The sequence below is a fragment of the Stegostoma tigrinum genome, chromosome 7, assembly GCF_030684315.1.
Source record: "Stegostoma tigrinum isolate sSteTig4 chromosome 7, sSteTig4.hap1, whole genome shotgun sequence".
Classification (NCBI taxonomy): domain Eukaryota; kingdom Metazoa; phylum Chordata; class Chondrichthyes; order Orectolobiformes; family Stegostomatidae; genus Stegostoma; species Stegostoma tigrinum.
The window spans coordinates 30,469,270-30,486,560 of NC_081360.1; the positions used below are offsets into that span (position 1 = coordinate 30,469,270).

General features: G+C 43.7%; 1 protein-coding gene across 17 annotated transcripts in view; it reads left to right on the top strand.

The window, feature by feature from the left end:
* Nucleotides 1-3,599: 3,599 nt before the first annotated feature.
* satb2 (SATB homeobox 2) overlaps nucleotides 3,600-17,291 on the top strand; it is a 175,807-nt gene continuing 162,115 nt past the window's right edge. For 4 of the 17 annotated variants that reach the window (XM_048535026.1, XM_048535030.1, XM_048535024.1 and 1 more), the window contains exons 1-2: nucleotides 9,539-10,692; nucleotides 14,253-14,429. In XM_048535026.1, coding sequence (XP_048390983.1) covers nucleotides 10,515-10,692; nucleotides 14,253-14,429 — 355 coding nt within the window. In that variant the 5' untranslated portion in view covers nucleotides 9,539-10,514. The other 13 variants (XM_048535015.1, XM_048535016.1, XM_048535018.2 and 10 more) reach the window with 13 other exon arrangements.

Genomic DNA, 17,291 nt, shown 5'->3' on the forward strand with positions numbered 1-17,291 from the left:
AAATATTCCTTTCAAAAAAATATATACCGAAATGTTGTATCGAAACGGTATGACCAATACAATAACATTCACGCCGGGAGTTTAGCTCTTCTGTACTGTAACCAGGTTACAGCTTGTATTTTAAATACTTGAAATATATTTAAGAGCGTCCGCTCTGAGACACCTTTTGAATGGGTTGTCGCCGATAAACGGGATGGATCGTTTTCCATAGTCGGGTTTCCGACACAACACAAACCGGCAAACCGGATGGTTTCCACAGTCAGTTGTTTCCTTTTGGTTGTAATTTGTATTTTCTTGCAATCTGTAGTATTTATTGATCCTGTTCATTTAATGCGCGGTGACATAGTTGGATCCACAAAAGCGAATTTACTGTTTTTTTCCCCCCAATCGAACATTCTGTTTCTAATGTACCAAGAGTTTTTTTTTGTTTTGTGTCCATTCCGTTGCTCACGGAGAAGTAACATGGACATTTCAGGGGAATGCCTGTTATATCGTTTCAGGGCCATTTCTATCGAGTCCCGGGCAATGACATCTTTCTGATTTTGTTTCGTTCACTGTGCCACAAGTGGGAAGGTGAACGACCCGCCAAAGAAGTTTTCGTTTGTGAATCAACAGTTTTATAATGGGAGCCTGTCGCTTTTCATGCTAGTCATTAGGCTAGTGCCTTGATGAACATAGAAAAGGTTGCATCGATATTTCCCTGTGCAGGCGATAACGCGGTAATGTTTGAGAGTATTACTGAATCCTAACTCTCCTCTCTGGACATAAATAAACCCATTGCAGTGTCCCAGTCAGTATTTATAAAAATAAGTAGCAGGTCGGTAATATTTTTATGGCATATCATTAAGTTTAAATTCCGTGTTATTGGTCGTTGATATAAATAACCTCAGTCATTTAGTGAGTATCGTGTGATTCATTAAAGTTACTAAAAACAATAATCGCTCACCGGCTAAACTCCATTCGGCAAAAGTGACCTCTTTGCTATTTTGTGTGTGTGTGTGTGTGTGTGTGTGTGAGACAACTCAACTTTGCAGGATCGTATTAATAATTTAAACATCTCCTCCCCTCACAGGTTTCGCCACGGGGACGCATCTTCACCGAAAACATTAAACGTTGTTTGAAAGTAACGCTATTTGTCGAAGAGATGCTTCATTCTGTCAGAAACATACACTGACTCCAATGATGTTCTGTGCACATTCGCTGGTCAAAAAGATATGGCGAATAAAGATAACCTCCGGGCATATCATTGTCTTCACGGGCTTGATTACAAAAAAAGTAAAATTCCAAACAGAAACAAAAAGAATTAATTTGAAGCTCAGACTTTGTACAATGGTCAGAAAATACTTCGTTTATAAAACGCGCAATTGAATGGCATGGGGTGTCAGTGGATGGATACTTAATGGGGAAATGGAATTGAATTTCTTGGAGTAATGTGCTTATATACTGTATATATACTTGGATAGGTGGACAGATATAAACAGATATTAAGTAGAAAGATTAATCGATATAGAAATACTGACCCTGCCAAATGCTAGAAGAACATATACAGAGCAGAATGTCGTCGGTTAAAGAGTACGATTGTCCCATGTGTCACGTATAAACGAGAAAAGAGTGATTCCGATCAGCGCTTTTTCCTAAGCATGGTCAAATACTGGTGTTTTGTTTTGACATTCGGCGGATGTGTCGCTTCCTCTAAGATTGTGCGGCTTTAGGCCTCAATTATAGTCTGACGGGTTTTGTTGTGGTTTGATGGTGATATAGAGGGACGCTGGCTAATCTGTGCACACCGCACTACCCCGACTATCCAAACTGCGTGGAACTCCTTCGGTCTCTGCCATGGATACAGGCCAGTCTTTACCGTCCCGAAGGCAGGGGCTGTTGGTAACTCGTCGATTGCGAACGAAAAGGATCCATTCGCATTGTGAATAATTTACTGTAACAAGAGGATCGACTTGGTGCGAAAAAAGGATCTGAAAATCATTTGAATGGCTTTAAAGGAACGTGTTATTTTAAAAAGCATTTGCATTATTGTGTATGTAACATACAAATGCATTGGGTTAATAGACTACTGCTTTGTCATTCACTGTGACTGTTGAGTTTTACAAAAAATGAAACCTTGAGTCAATGAAGGTCGCATTTTAACTTTATCGTAAGTGAAAATCCCTTTTTTTTCAAAGTTCCATATAACATTTTAAGGATATTCTGTGGTTTTACAGAACATGCCCTAAAGTGTAATAATTTGTACAAGCAATGATTTGGAACTACCTTAACTGGCCTTCTTTAAAGAAAGATCATATTTTACAACCTTAGCCAGGCTTGTTGACAGCTCTCCCACGCCCGGGAAAGCTGCGCGCCACATTTTATACAGGCCTATTTAGACAGAAACACTTTCGTTAGGTTGAGTGGAATGATTTAAAACAACACAATGGTTTCCTTTTGGTATGATTTGTGCTTTATTTGAAGTGTTTCTGACATCATTAGTAAAGGTGGTGTATTTACGGTATGGTCCACTGGATGGCGCAGAGAGTAACACTCAGCGATAACGACTGCAACATCTTGGGACTGTCAGCAGAAGGAAGCTCAAACTGGGCACAGTGCTCAAAGGGACTCTCAGACCTGAATACTGCGCTTCTGCACAGACTTCTACCGAATGTGCTGATTTTAGTCGGGCTTTTTAACAGTTCAATAGTTAATTCTCATTGAGCTTCAACGATGGAACATCCAGGACGCAGAATTATTTCGTTATTTTTTTCAAAATAACAATATTGATGCGTACTGGGGAACCCAATACACTATTAAAACCATCTTCCCACATTATTAGTTCCGGGCACTGTTCTCGAAATGGACTTAGGCAAACGATTTTGCCTTTGTCCATATCAAAGAAAGCGATTAAACTAAAAAAAGTGATAAAGCTGGCGTTAAAAAATACTCGTTTACACTAATTTATTGGATATTTTGAAGCAACCAAATTAAAGTTCAAATGTGCGAGGGGCTGGGGAGGTGTGTGGAAGTGGTGGGGTGTGGGGGGAGACGGAGTGGAATGCCTTGTATTATGATCCGCATTCTGCAAAGTGTAGGCAAACAAGCTGTAGTGGAACTGAAGCGTGCGGGGTCCCGATCGCCCTGATAGTTTGATCGTGTCTTTGCACGTTTTGTGGCATGTGCCCGAGTTTGTTATGACAGGTCCAGCAGACGGAGCCAAGGCCACCGGCTGAGATGATGGGCGGGGGTGGGTGTGGGGGTGGGAGCGAAGTGAAGCTTCCCTTCCAGTTCTCTAAGATAATCTGCGCACCGTATCTCCAACTTTAAGGAAGATACTGGTAACAAATCGCCATAGGCCGCGACTAAAAGGAGCTCCCATCCCTCAAAATAACCGCAAACTCAGTTCTGGAGGCACTTAGAGTCACGCCAGAAATTTTAAAGAAAACGGATTTATTAGCTTCGTGAGCTGAAGGCTTTAGGTATTGAGTTGGTTCCAGTGCGCCTCGGAGCATTCCGAAATTGATATTAAGTCAACTGGTCACAGCGTGAGCTTAACACATTCTAATGCAAAAGTTAATAAATAATTTTATAGGCCATTTCTGCAGCTTTAAGTTCTGTGCATGACCGCCGATTTAATTAAGCGTATTATTCGATACAGTATTAACAAAATTCAACGGAACCTGTTGATCTGAGAGCTTTCCAGATGGATTAAATGACCCGCTGGAGCTGACTGTGAACGCCAGACTCTCTTTAAGGTACTAATTTCAAACAATCCCAAGAACATGTTGAGAATTGTCATCTTTTTTCTTTGTATTTCTTTTTAATGGTAAAAAAACCAGTAACTAAATTATACACTGAATGTTAAAAGTAACAACAGAGGCTGTAGAAGCGATTCTTAAACACGGAATAAATGTGTGCAACTTTGTCAGATACAGCAGTGAAGACTCGACTAATGTTACTAAAGCAACTATGATTCACGGTAGATTTAAACATACTATATAATATACATTATCACCGAAATGTAGATATTTATCCACGTGAATTATGTCTCCACTTATGAATAAATACTACGAAGCTGAGTAGATTTAAGCAGATTCATATATATTATGTAGCGTCTATTATTCCATACCTCCAAGGTAAGCACTATTTTCACAGCAGACAGACCGCCCGTTTACCTCTCATTTAACACAAGTTGAGTATTACCCCCCACCTCCTCTTCCCCCGTTCACCGCCCCACTTTATGTAGACACTATTCTGGACAGTTAATACACATGTTAGGCCTTTGCAAATTGAGGACAAAGATCCACTATAAGAGAGTCCATTTATAGCCAATCTCACGGCCCGGTCTGTTTGTACTAGAAGTCACTGGATAACGACAGCTTCATTTGGAACAGCAAGTTCCCTACAAACAAACCGAACCAAAAGGCTTCCAGCGATCTAGGGGTGATGTCCCGGTTTTGTTTTCCTTTACCAGTTTGATATTAAGTGTCGCGCGACGGAGAGAGACAATTTAGCATGATCTGAACTTCACATCCAGGTGAATTCTTCAAACCCTTTTTTGCTGTTGTAATGCCAACGATAAATGTGAGGTGACACAGATTTAACGTTGAATAAACCTGGTCTTATTAGGGAGGGGGTGTGTGAAAACGAAATGGACCACAGATTCTAAACACTGATTGCAACATCAAAATAAAACGAGAGAGAATTCCCGGGCCTACCGCTCTATCAAAAGAGCACCTATTGAAAAACGATTTAGGAGTCTTCTACATTTCAGGGGCCTGGTAACAAGTCGGTCACCACTCAGCCCTCAGTCATTCCAAGCACCTTTCCATTCCCGAAGTCGACCAAACGGGCCTTCAATTTACAGAGACAGTAAGAACTGCATAGTATATCTGAACCTGCCTAAATCTAACGAGGTGGGGACGTTAGGATTTGCTGCACAGGCCTTGCCCCTAAGACACTTCATGGGTTTGTGTTTTGCCAGCATGTTTTCTCTGCTAATTAGACTTGCCCTCGAAAGGCTGCAACATCACTTCTCCTCGGCGAGATCTCATCTCCAGCAACCGCCCAAATCAAACTGGCCAGTGCCTTCGCAGATTGCCCCGAGACAAGGTTAAATAATTGTTTGAAAACCTTTCCTGATACTCTTTCAAAATTTCTTTCGTGCGGGTACATGCGGAAAATGCCTGCATTTTGTAACTTGCGGCAGTGTGATTTACAATAAAACGTTTCTTTGTTTTAAAAGAGATAAATCGCGCGGTATGTACGACAAAAAAAAACACGAGGCGGCGGGTGTATTTCAATCTCTTGGTAGGTTTTGGCCCGTCCCGAGTTCTGATAGTTTTTTTTTAACAATACAGCGCAGCACAGGCCCTTCGGCCCTCGATGTTGCGCCGACCTGTGAAACCAATCTGAAGCCCATTTAACCTACACTATTCCATTATCATCCATACGTTTATCCAATGTCCATTTAAATGCCCTTAAAGTTGGTGAGTCTACTACTGTTGCAGGCAGTAATAGTGGACAAACTGTTAATCGGAGGGACCCGAAAAGGGAAGAGAAGTGTAGCTTTCCTTACAATTGTCATCTTTGTCTCTCTCCAATGAAAGATCTATTTTCAAAACTGATACATCAAGTCTGACACAAAATAGTCATGTTATGCTTTTCTTAAAAAAACATAAACGTACAGTCCACTCCGATGCAATTCACTCGCCTGATTTCTCAAGTATTATCGACTGTCAAGAGATAAGTTTAGGATAATTTGAAAGGAAGTATCTCAGCGATTTCACAAACATTCAGTGAACTGGGTCTTCACTTGCGACAGGCCTTAGGCAAGGAATCAAAGTCTCTGCACATATGTGTCTCAGTGAGTTGGAATAGATTTTAGTCTAAATTGTTGCTCCTTTTTGCAATGGGGCGGGGAACAGACAATTGAGGTAGATCTCACTTTCCTAATGTCTGCCCTTCTGGAAGTGGCAAACGCAGAGCGAGTTTCACTTTAGCTGAACAACACAGCCCAGTTAAAGCAAGGGAAGCTGATGCTGGTTTGGGGAGTCGGTGGTGGGGCCGGCGGGGAGGGGTAGGGGTGATAATGTGGTGAACCGAATCTGTCCCGGTTTCGGGGGTCGTGTGGGTGGGGAGAAATAGAGAAATCCCACTTTTCTGTCACGATCTGGGGACATGTCAGTTTCAACGACTTTTCTGGATCGTCAAACTTCCGCCACTTCACACGCCAAAGAAACGTCTGTGATTAATCGTCGGCCGTATGAAGACAGCCGTCATAACTGATGCATTTAAACGGTTAATACATGATACTGTACGTGAGATAAACATTCCGGCTTGCACTCCCGACTTTATATAAAGGAAGAGCGTGCGGGTTGGGGGGCTGGGTGGAAGGGGAGGGGGGGATGAAGAGAGAATGCAAATCACAGTGAGTTTCATTGGAAACTACTCAATATCCAGTCAATGTGCCGGCAGATGCAATCCGATGGCATTAGGCGGCAGATCTATAAATAAAACCAATTAGAATGTATGAATATCGACCGAGACCGGATTAAAGGCAAACAAACTTATCATTTCGGAGATAGATATTATCAGGCTATTGGTGTGTACTTTTCTGAGCGCTTTACTCACTGACTTGTTCAGGGGTTGAGGCCGGGCCACTTCACACAACTCTCCGGGACTCGCTGATACTCATTTTTGGAGGATCCTCGCTTGCTTGCAAGTTTTCTCTGTTTTTCTCTCTCTCTCTCCCTCGGTCCTGCGTTTGTTCCAGCTGGATCGTCCTTTTCCGAGAGGTAAATGCTTGCTCTTTCTGCTTCTTTTGTGCGTGTGTGTGTGTGTGTGTGTGTGTGTGTTTATGTCACCCCCACTCTCTTTCTTATCAACGCCCCGGTTGGCTCGACTTTTATTTTATTTTCGAGGTGATGAGGGGCGACTGATATGCGAATGGGGTGGTCAGGTCAGGCCAAAGCAAGCAGCAATTTCGAGTTGCTGCTGCGATCTGGTTACGCTTTGCACTGCTGTGTGGCACAGTGGCGCCACCGTAAGGGCGGCCCTCTCTCCTTTCCCTCCCTTTAAGGAGGAATGGTGCTTCAGGATCTGGGGCAGGGAGGAAAGGCTCATTAATGATCACCTTTTAATTGAGCAAAAACTGCAACGGGCCAAGGCTGGAGGAGAATGATAACAGCGAGCACTCACCGACATACACAGAAAAAAAAGCTTCAGTCTAGCCCCAGGGGAAGGGAGTATTGTCTTGCTTTCTCTTGAGATAGTCACTTTGCAGCTTTACCTAGGCACAGCTGCAGTGTTACTGTGTGCAAGATGAACCAAAGTTAATAGATAACACATTTTGTCGGATTTCTTTCCGTATCCCGAATCATGGCGGTGCGAAAGAATGTGACTAGGTGATTAAGAAGCCCCAGCGTTATAGTTGGAAAGCTTCTCACAGACAGACACTGAGGCTGAGCCCATCGCGATTATTGATCTTCTTCGAAATTGGTGCTTAGCCTGAGGCAAACAGAAAAAAATCCAGCCTAACCTCCAAACCCCGTGTCCCCCTCCCCCAGGTTAGTCTTGAAGATAGAAATGGCTTTAACCCTTTACATCCTGACAAACACTTGTTCAATAAACCGTTTGGGAAGGAGTTACTCAATGTGGTCGCAGCCGTTTGGGGGTCTTTAGTTGTTTTAATGGGGATTTGTTGTGGCTTTTCTGGTACTTTCTGAAATGAGGCATATTTGGTTTTCCGGGCGTATGAACCACCTTAAAACGGTGCGCTGTGGATGGTACAGCATTAACGCCAGCAAAGTTTGGCTATTTGATTAGGGCGAGTGTCGCGACGTTAGATCGGCTCCAGCCCCAAGTTGCACAATGTGTGCCTCAGGTATCCCCCGTGGTAGATCACGGTTCGGGAATAAGACTGGGATGTTCAGAAATGTCTACCTCTGTCCCCACTTCCGGAGGATTTTCTGCACTGGCTGTTAAGAGGACAGAGCCAGCTCAGTTTGAGGGCAGTGTGAGAAAGCGAAGAAGCACCGAGAGCTGGAGAGCACCCCGCTCCCATTTGCCCTGCAACCGAGCTCTTGGAGCGGGCGGGCAAAGGCCAGAGACCCCTGGTGCTCTCCTGGTACATTCTAGCCAACCCCTTAACCTCCTGACCACGTTGACATAACCAGAATCCTGTTTCTAGATATTGGAGCTCAAATTGGCACGAAACGTAGAAAGACGGGCAGTGAGGAGAGAGAAGGAGGGAGGGAGGAAGAACTGTTGACTTTATTAAATATTCAGCAGAGGCTCCTGGACAAATTTACGTTCGCTCTCATAAATTATTAAATGCCGAAAGCATCTGTCTATCAAGAACGCAGTTTATTATTAACTCATTTTACATGACAAGGCACTACTTGCTTTACTTTTACAGCGCCGCTCTGAAAATATTTTTTTTCTAAAAAAATAGTGAGATGAGTATGATTGTTCATTAACTCCCCAGAGGACAGACTCAGTGCAATAAAGGCTTCCTCCCTTTCACTGGGACTTCCAATGTGCGTGTGTACAATATAATATCTGTTGCGATTTCACACTCTGGATTTGCAAGGAGTGTGTCATTCAGCATAATATGTATCTCTGTGTGTGTGTCTGCGAGACAACACATGTATAGCTGGTTGGTGTATCTCTGTATGTTTGTGTGTGCGTGTGCTTCTGGGTGTTGTGTGAAGATTTAGCGGGTTGCGTGCAGCTATTCAAAGGGTTCGGCCAGGCATCTGATCATGTGGCCTTATTATCTGTAATAAATGCGAACCGTCTTATAGTAATCAAGCTGATTAAAAATTCTTGCGCGCCAAGGAACGGAAAGGGGGAGTGTGTGTGTGCGTGTGTGGGTGCTGAGGGAGGGATAGGGGGCTCTTCAGCTGAGCGCTATCCGCAGCAACACGGAGCTGCCTCACCCCCACCCCCCACCCCCTTCACTCCGTCCCTCCCTCACCTTCGAAGTTCGATCACTCTTCCCGTTGAATGCGAGAGAGAGCAAAAAAAAGTCTCTCCCCGGACCAGGAACGGAAGCGAGCAGTGATATGAAGAAAGGACACCCCCGAGGAGTGCTGATGAGTCAACGCAAATAATAATTTCTCTCTCACTCTGTCGCTGTCAGCCCCGGCGTTTCGACTGTGGCCAGAATGTGATCAAAGTGACACGCGTTATCCTCCCCCCCTCCTCCTTTATTAGTGCGGCAGCTCCCCTGGAAGGTTTTTTTTGTCCCGAAATTTCTTATGATACGGGATCTACGAAGTGATAGCCTTCACCTATTTTCTCTGTTTTTAAAGGCAGTAGATTTTTTTCCCTTTGGCTTGAAATTATCGATTTGTGACAAGGGGTGACCGCCTGAAAGAGAAACGCCGGGAGTTGAGTGTATGTGAGTTCCACTTTCTTTCGCCAACCCCACCTCCCTCTCCGTCCAACCTCACAACCCCTTCACCACCCCACGTTCCCACCCACCCCCCCCCACCTAACCCCCATCCCCCTCCCCAACTGCGGGCATTAGGTTACAGCCTCAGCACCCCAGCGGAAGACTCGGAGTGTCTGAGTGGGTGACCACAGCCGAATTTCCTGGCTTAGACCTCCGCTCCTGACACACGGCTCGAGACAGTTCTTCTGCACATCCAGTTGTCAGGCACATCCTGGGCAGTGAGGACACAGAGCGGAGAAATTCTCCTCGAAACTGCTGGATAGAGAGAGGGAGACGGGCTACAGCGCCAACTGCTCCTGCTATAGCAAAACAGAACAGTTGTTAAAAGTTGGATGTGAACTAAGGGAGATAGTGACAGAAACATAAGATATGGTTACGATGTCACATTAAAAAACACACTTTAATCTTTCCGAGCGGGCTATGTATGACCAGGGCATGATGCAGCCCAATGGTGTTAATCCCGCAAGTTTAGCAGAAAACAAAAACTGCCCCTCGTCAGAGCTAAGTGACCAGACAGTTGTTGGAAGCGTTGTAAAGTTCGTTTAAGTGAAAGGTTTAACATTGCGGCAAAATGTTCGAATCTCACAGCCCATTGCATATTTAACGTGTGTTTAAGTCGATAAAGTGTTATGTATCCTCATCACATTGGCAGCATGTGAAATCATTAAGTGCAGATTTGTGAAGATATGCAGTTATAGAAACGGCCGCGGCTAGGGCTAATCGATACGTGTTCCTTGGGCATGTTTTAAGTATGAGTTGTGAGAATAGCTTCAACGCCGCTTCTACGTTTTATTACCGCTGTTCACAACTTTATTTGAAGGTCCCACTGGATAACGGGCATCACGCCTATGTGTGTGTGTGTGTGTGTGTGTGTGTGATGCAGTGTGTGTGATCATCCGGGGAGACACTAGCAACGACAGGTCGGGCGCTGTCATTGTAACAAACTTGACACATGCTCTTGTTCTGCTGACTCTCTCTCCCTCTCTCTCTGTCTGTCTGTCTCTCCCCAGGTCTATGCACTCTCCACGGTGACCTGTATGCAGGAGCTCCCACGACAAGCTGCTGGTGGAGAATGGAAACGAGAAGCGCGAGCCCTCGTCCCTACCCCCGGGACAGCCCGGAAAGAAAGAACAACAGCCCCGAAGGCCAGGGTCCACCTCCCGGTAAGAAGGCCAGGCTGGAACCGAACGGGAGCCCGACGGACGGAGGCAGGGGGAGATCCAACGGCTCCCCGGTCAAGGCGCTGGGAGGTAGGATGCCCTGTTCGGCGAACTGACAGCGCTGTCCCCCCCCCCCCCCCCCCCCCGACGCACACACACAGGGAGCCAGGGTTCATGTTGATTAAACTTTCTGTGTGCTTGGTGTAGGATTACAGGAAGGAGCTCGGCAGATTTCCAGCTCATTGATGCCCTGCCCAGCATGAGTAGTACCTATCACCACCCCCACCACACATACACACCCGCCCCTTGTTCACTAGTCGGCAGAAAACGCCAGGCTTTCCCCGGAGGGCCGACCGCCTGATCCGTCTAATAGGCTCTCAGCAACTTCCTTTGCATCGACACAGCTTCAGATCCAAGCTGTCTTGCCCCGTCTCCTCGGCTTTCTGTTCATTTTTAGTTAAAAAAAAGACGCAGCAGAAGTGATTGGCTCAGAACGTGCTCAGGCTGAGAGAGAGTGTCGGAGTGCAGCAGATGAGAGCCAAATCCAGCTTTGTTACAGCGGCGCTGAGGGGCAGAAAGGACGGGGGCTACGGTAAAAAAGAAACGAAAGGTGTTTGCAAAGTACAAGTGCGGCCTCGTGCCTGCCGAAGTTGTACAACCTGTCCTGAGCTTGTAGCTGGGAGCAGGGAGCAGATCAAAAGCAGGACACAGGCTCCCGTTTGGCTTTGCAACATTTACACCCCACTCTCCAAACCAGGACAGTTACCGAATGCATAGATTAGTTACATTATCCAGGTACTGATGTGACTATCTTGTCACCACAACTTCTCCATTTAGCCTTCCGTCAATATCCTTCAAAACACATTGTCGGGTATAAGCAGCTATTTAGAACACCTTACAGTTCTCAATGAGCACAGATAGTTGAGTTGAGCAGTCCCAGCCCCTCTCCTCCCCTCCATCCTACCCGTTACTGTTCAATACAGAGTGAAATGTCTAATGACTGGCCTACTATCCTTGTGTATCCGATGTGCCCAGGAATGTAGGTGCGAACATTATTTATTTATTGGGTGGAATCGTTTGTATATATATATTATAGCAGATCAGCAGGTATTTCATCCCCATATTTAGAAGTCGAAAAGTAGATTTTACTAAAAGCTGTCATTTGAGTCATGAAGTTACGTTCACTGTGCAAAACTATATCGAGAACACGAAGTAATTTAAAAGTGAACATTACTTCTGCTGGTCCTGGTCACTGAATAATTGATGCCATCTGAACGCAAAACTCAAAATGTCATATAAAGAAGCCACCGGGTCGTTACTGTAACATCCTGCCAACGGCCCCGTCTGGCCTTAAAAGCTGCCTAAAATATTATTCCTGCGCGTGTAATATTGTTCTTTGTGAATGTGATCAAGGAAGTTACTAAATCTCCTGTTTGCATGAGTTGTCATTAGGGAGTTTATTTGTTAACAGTTCCTTTATATCTCAACATATCCTTGATAATCCAGGATATTCAGATGTCTGCGCTGCTGGGTGGCTTTCTTAATTTAACTGTCGTCCCGGTCAGATGTCTCTACAAGTGAGATGTTGATTTGATCCCACAGTAATGATAGGTTCAAACCATAACTTATTAGAGCAACGAAAAGATTACCATCCTGTTGCTCTTAACATTACTCATGTTAAAAGGAAGAGGAAATAACCTTCATATTCTTAAAGAATCAAGGTGATTACGGGAAAGAAAGTTACATGCCAAGGTGACAATTTGATCATCAGACTTGGCGAAGACTAGGTGTATAGATGGCTAGGGACTCCCGGATAAAGGAGCTGTTGTGTCTGATGACTGTGCTGTTAAGAAGTTTGAACTGGTACACTTGTAATGAAAGCATTGACACCGCTGTTGTGAGTTGGGCCTGCGCGGTATGGATTGTCCTTGCACTTGCTGAGAGGACACGCTTTGTTTTGCGTTGTAAAGTGTTATGGATATTAAAAATGAGCACTTGCAAAATCGGCAATAAATATTCACGAGGGACAAAGTGCATGTAAAACCGAGACTCTGTAATCGAAGCCCATTTGTCACTAAAGCGTGGTATCACCGACATAGGTCAACCCAGATCGTCATCTGGCACAAAGCGTAACATAATGGCAAACCAACAAGCCTGGCGGATTACCAAATTGTTAACGTTTTACTAATCAAACGTCGGGGTTTGTCTACTGTCACGCTACTGTGAAGTTTGGTTTAAATACAAGTTTATATTTATAGTGGGACCTACCCGCAGAAGGCATTTATTACCTTCCAACCTGCAACATTGCCTGCGCCTTCCCCAGTCGGAATAGAATGGAAAAAAAAGAGAATGATTGGAAACCAAAGAACGAAAAAAGGTCTTTTGCTATATTAAAGTTCATCCCCTTCTAACACTTCCACTCCATAACTAAGGGATCTCTTTGTATTTTGTATCTCAGTGAAGACTAATTTATGGAACAGGGAAACTGTATTGAGCACTTGTAAATTTATTTGCTGAGGATAAAACATTTATTTGATGAAAATACAGCCCCACTCATTGATTGAATGGAGCACCCTCTGCAAACTGAGCGTGGCCAGGAGCAATAAGTAATACCGACCTGACTAGGATTACCTATTGCCTCTGATCCGATTTCACTGCAAGTTTTCGTAACTGGCATTTTAAATTGAGTCGATATTTAGAGAAGACTGACCAATCCTTAAAAATCAGACAGACAAAGAAGAACATTTACAGTTTAAATTCATCTTGCCTTTCGTCACTGTCTGTTCGGTAATTTTTTTGTACATTGTTTTCTGAGCAGTGAACAATCTTGAAAGGATGTGAGCTTGTAGGTTAATGAGTCCGACACCGTGCGAGAGCAGTGCGAACATAGGTTAAAGATACTGTCAGAAGGTCAGCCTACGAAACACTTAACGCCTTGATTCAGTTTCCGGTACAGACCAGTAAAATCAATAATACCACAAACCAAATCCTACTCCCAAGCCCCCTAGCAAATTCTATTGTTGCAAAGAGACGTTGTTTAAAACAAAAAGATACAGGAGTAAACTGACTGAGAAGACTTTGCAACTGTTTGATTTTCTTTTAAAACGAGGAAACAACCCTGATCACTTCACATTAGAAAAACAATTCCTCTAAGCTTGAATTTCTGGGAAGTGTAACGCGATTTTTTTTGTTTTGTTTGCAGCGGAATCTATCGGGTTTCTGCTTGCTGGAGGATGTTTACATTTCCAGGTCCGTTCTGAGACCGTATGCACCTCATGTGCTTGTTTGTGCGCGCTGACAAAGTTATAGACGAAATTGAAAGAGTTTTTACTTTTGGTAGTAGGAGAACGAAAAGGTATTTAAGGCGATCCCCCCAGTGACTTTTTCGAACTTTCAACGGGGCTAGGCAAAAGATAATAGCGGTGGTGCTTAGAGCTGTGGTAGACAATAGATACAGACTTTTTGAGTTCTGATGCGTGGACTGTTTACCAAACCCAAACGGTGTACAGTCAGCATGAATAAACAAGTCAACGAGTAAAATCTAGGTGCTGTCAAACAGCATTACCAGTGGCTGGGCTCTGATCAAGTCTGACTGTTGTCGAAACAAAACTCCGTGTATTATTTGGATTTTCTCTTGTCTCCTCGTTCAGGATCAACTCTGCCAGTGTTTTGTGTGGTGGAGCAGTCGGACAATCCTATGGAATGCGAAGGCAAAGAAGAGCATGCAGAGTTTGTGCTGATCCGCAAAGACGTGCTGTTTAATCAGCTCATCGAGACAGCCCTTTTATCCCTTGGATATTCCCACAGTTCTGCAGCACAGGCTCAAGGTAGGATCCAGTTTTCTGCATTTGTCTTCTGATTTGGAGGGAGAGGGAAAAGAAAGAATCACCCTTATAACCCAGAGTCAGAAACTTGCTGTGCACTTAAAGGCAGAAATTGCAAAAGGGTTGGACAGTCGGTTTGCATTGCGATGTAAAAATGTCCCAACAATGAGAGTTTGGTCACTGTTTCTGTGAAGTGTAACCTCACAATGGTAACATTCCACAGAACTCATATCAATAGGACCTCAAATGGTTTGGGGATGACAATGTTGTAATCGTTACAATACTATTATGTTTTATGGCATCAGAAATCATCTGTTAGTAATTTGATGTGCAAGAGTTACTAATTTTATACTTTTAGGTTGGGAAATAAATGTGCAGTATCACGAACAGCAAGTTATCATGACATTTCACTGAGGCATTTTTGTTTCCCAAAACTTGTGAAATTAAGCAATTTTTTTATTGGTGGTGCATGCGATGTACAGGAAGGTGCTATGAAGTGTCTGCAACCATACAATGATTCATGTTTTGGAAATAGTCGGTGAGGGCTTTCTGAGAATCCTAAACTCAATGGTGCTGCAGGGCAGGTCAGAATATTTGCACTCATTATTCTTTTCCACCACCTTCACATGGCCTTGAACTGGAGTGTCAGTGTTGTGGCCTGAAGTCATAGTGTGAATAAAATCTGAATGGAGGTTTAGTATTCAACTAATGCAGGAGCAAAAACCCCGTACTTTGGAATTATTTGGGGTCTTAAAAACCAATATATGTAGCACAGATTTGACAGCTGTGGGAAGTCAGACTTTGTTTCAATAGTCTAAACACATTTAAAGATGTATTGTAATATTTTGTGCATTTTGTTTTGTTTTTAATCATCTAACTAAAAATCAAATTTTCCAATTCATTGTTACCAGGCTTAATCACCATTGGTGTAAGAATTTAGCATTTAGAAATCAATTAAATGCATTAAAATGGGCTCACAGAGATCAGTCTGTCTACAGAAATACATGCTTTGCTCCTTCACTATGAGAATTTAAACTGGGCAGGATTGTGTGGGGTGGTCATTTCATGTACAAATTGTGTTTTTTGCTATGGATGGAGACACAACTATGCCATTTGTAACAATTTGCATTAATAGATTGGAAAGCAAAAATAAAAACATTCACAACAGTCCCAATATTTTGGTGGTTGAGGACCTGAAGAGAATTAAAGAACTTCAGTGTATTTGTCTCTGAAAGACCATGTAATTATTTGAACTGCAATAGGATTTGAGGTGACCTGTAACTCCAGCAATGATATTTTGGGTGAGCTGATGGACTTTTTGCTGGTCGTGCTGTCTTATGCTCAATAAAGTACTGATCTGCCATTTTCAGGGCCTGAAATCCAGTCTGGACCCCAATCCAGTTCATCTTAATGAAAGAGTTTCAGGGATTTCACCTGGGTTTCCAGATGGAGTTTTCGTCTGGTGTTAGGCTCTCCAGTTTGATGGGAGGAAACCCCAAATGTGGTGAGTCACAGGCTGTAGAAGCTGGTGTTCAATGGGTGATGACATCAGCTACATAGATTTCCACAGCCTCTGTAGTCTGTAGTAAATACTTCCCATTTGTGTAGCAGCTTTAATTAAGTAAATTCACCCAAGGGTCTTCAAGAGAGCATAATCATTGATAAAAATTAACACAGAGCCAAAGAGAAAATGTTAGCACGGTGCTTGAAAGCTTGGTTAAAGAGGTAGCATTCCCTCTTGTAAGAACTGTGAAACCCAACAGTAATAAGGGATAAGGAAGATAAATGGGGAAAGATTTTAAAAAAGGGTTCGTGGCCCTGTGCTCGTAAAAGAGATCCACTAGTAAGGTTGGGTTCCAAGAAGAATCCATCCATTTCCAACCCCATTCCATTCCATCCTAGATATTGGAAGGTCATTTGCTTTTAGAAGATCACATGGAAGAGTATTGGTCATCTTGGGGAGTGAGGAGTTTTGCCTGGAAGGGTACCACATGCATGGGTTTTGTCTGAAATCTGCATCTCCTCGAGGCCTCTGACCTGCTAGGCTTGCCTGGTCCTGACTCAGTTCCTGACTTTGCTGACATTGGGAACAGTCCACATGGACCAGTTATCTGCAGTGTATTAGTCCAAGAGCTTGGTCTGCCTGGACTGAGCAATGCTTTCAGCTGGATCTTGTTATTGTATTTGCATCCACCTAGATTCCCTGGCTGGATCAGGGTCCTGTTCCAGTTACCTGTGTTTCTCTGCAAATGTGGTGAAAACACAGAATACATGTAATCAAGAGTTGGAATAAAGAGTATAAGGGAACAAGCTTGCGTTTCTAAATCTAGTCAGTTTGAAACTTTGATTCCTGCCGGTCTCTATATATTAGCCTTATGAAACTGATGTCACACTGAACCAGCTTTGTTAAGTCAACCACTGGATCTTATACTATGTGATAGTTTTTCAACTTTATATTGCAGCGTGGGGTCACCCTTTCTGTTGAGCAGTAGCTCAAACATTCGGGTGTGTACTTCACATTTTCCCAAGTGTTAATTAATGTTTGGAGAATTGTGAACAGCACATGTGCAAACTGCCAATATGTACTTCCAGTGGACAGGCCATTAAGGTCAGGGACAAGCGCCAAGACGTATCATCCTGTGAGCTTTATTAAATATGAACTATATTGAGTCAGAGGACAGGCAGAACCAGTCCTGGCGTCCTACGGCTGGTGCTCCGTAACCACTGAGCTTTCATATGGTTGACACATCATCTATTGTGTAGAGCAAAATCCTTGCTTTCTGCGTCTTCTCCAAGCAGTGTACCCTTATCACTAACTGGTAGCCCCCACATCTTGACTACTGTCTCAGGGTGAACCAGCCTGTT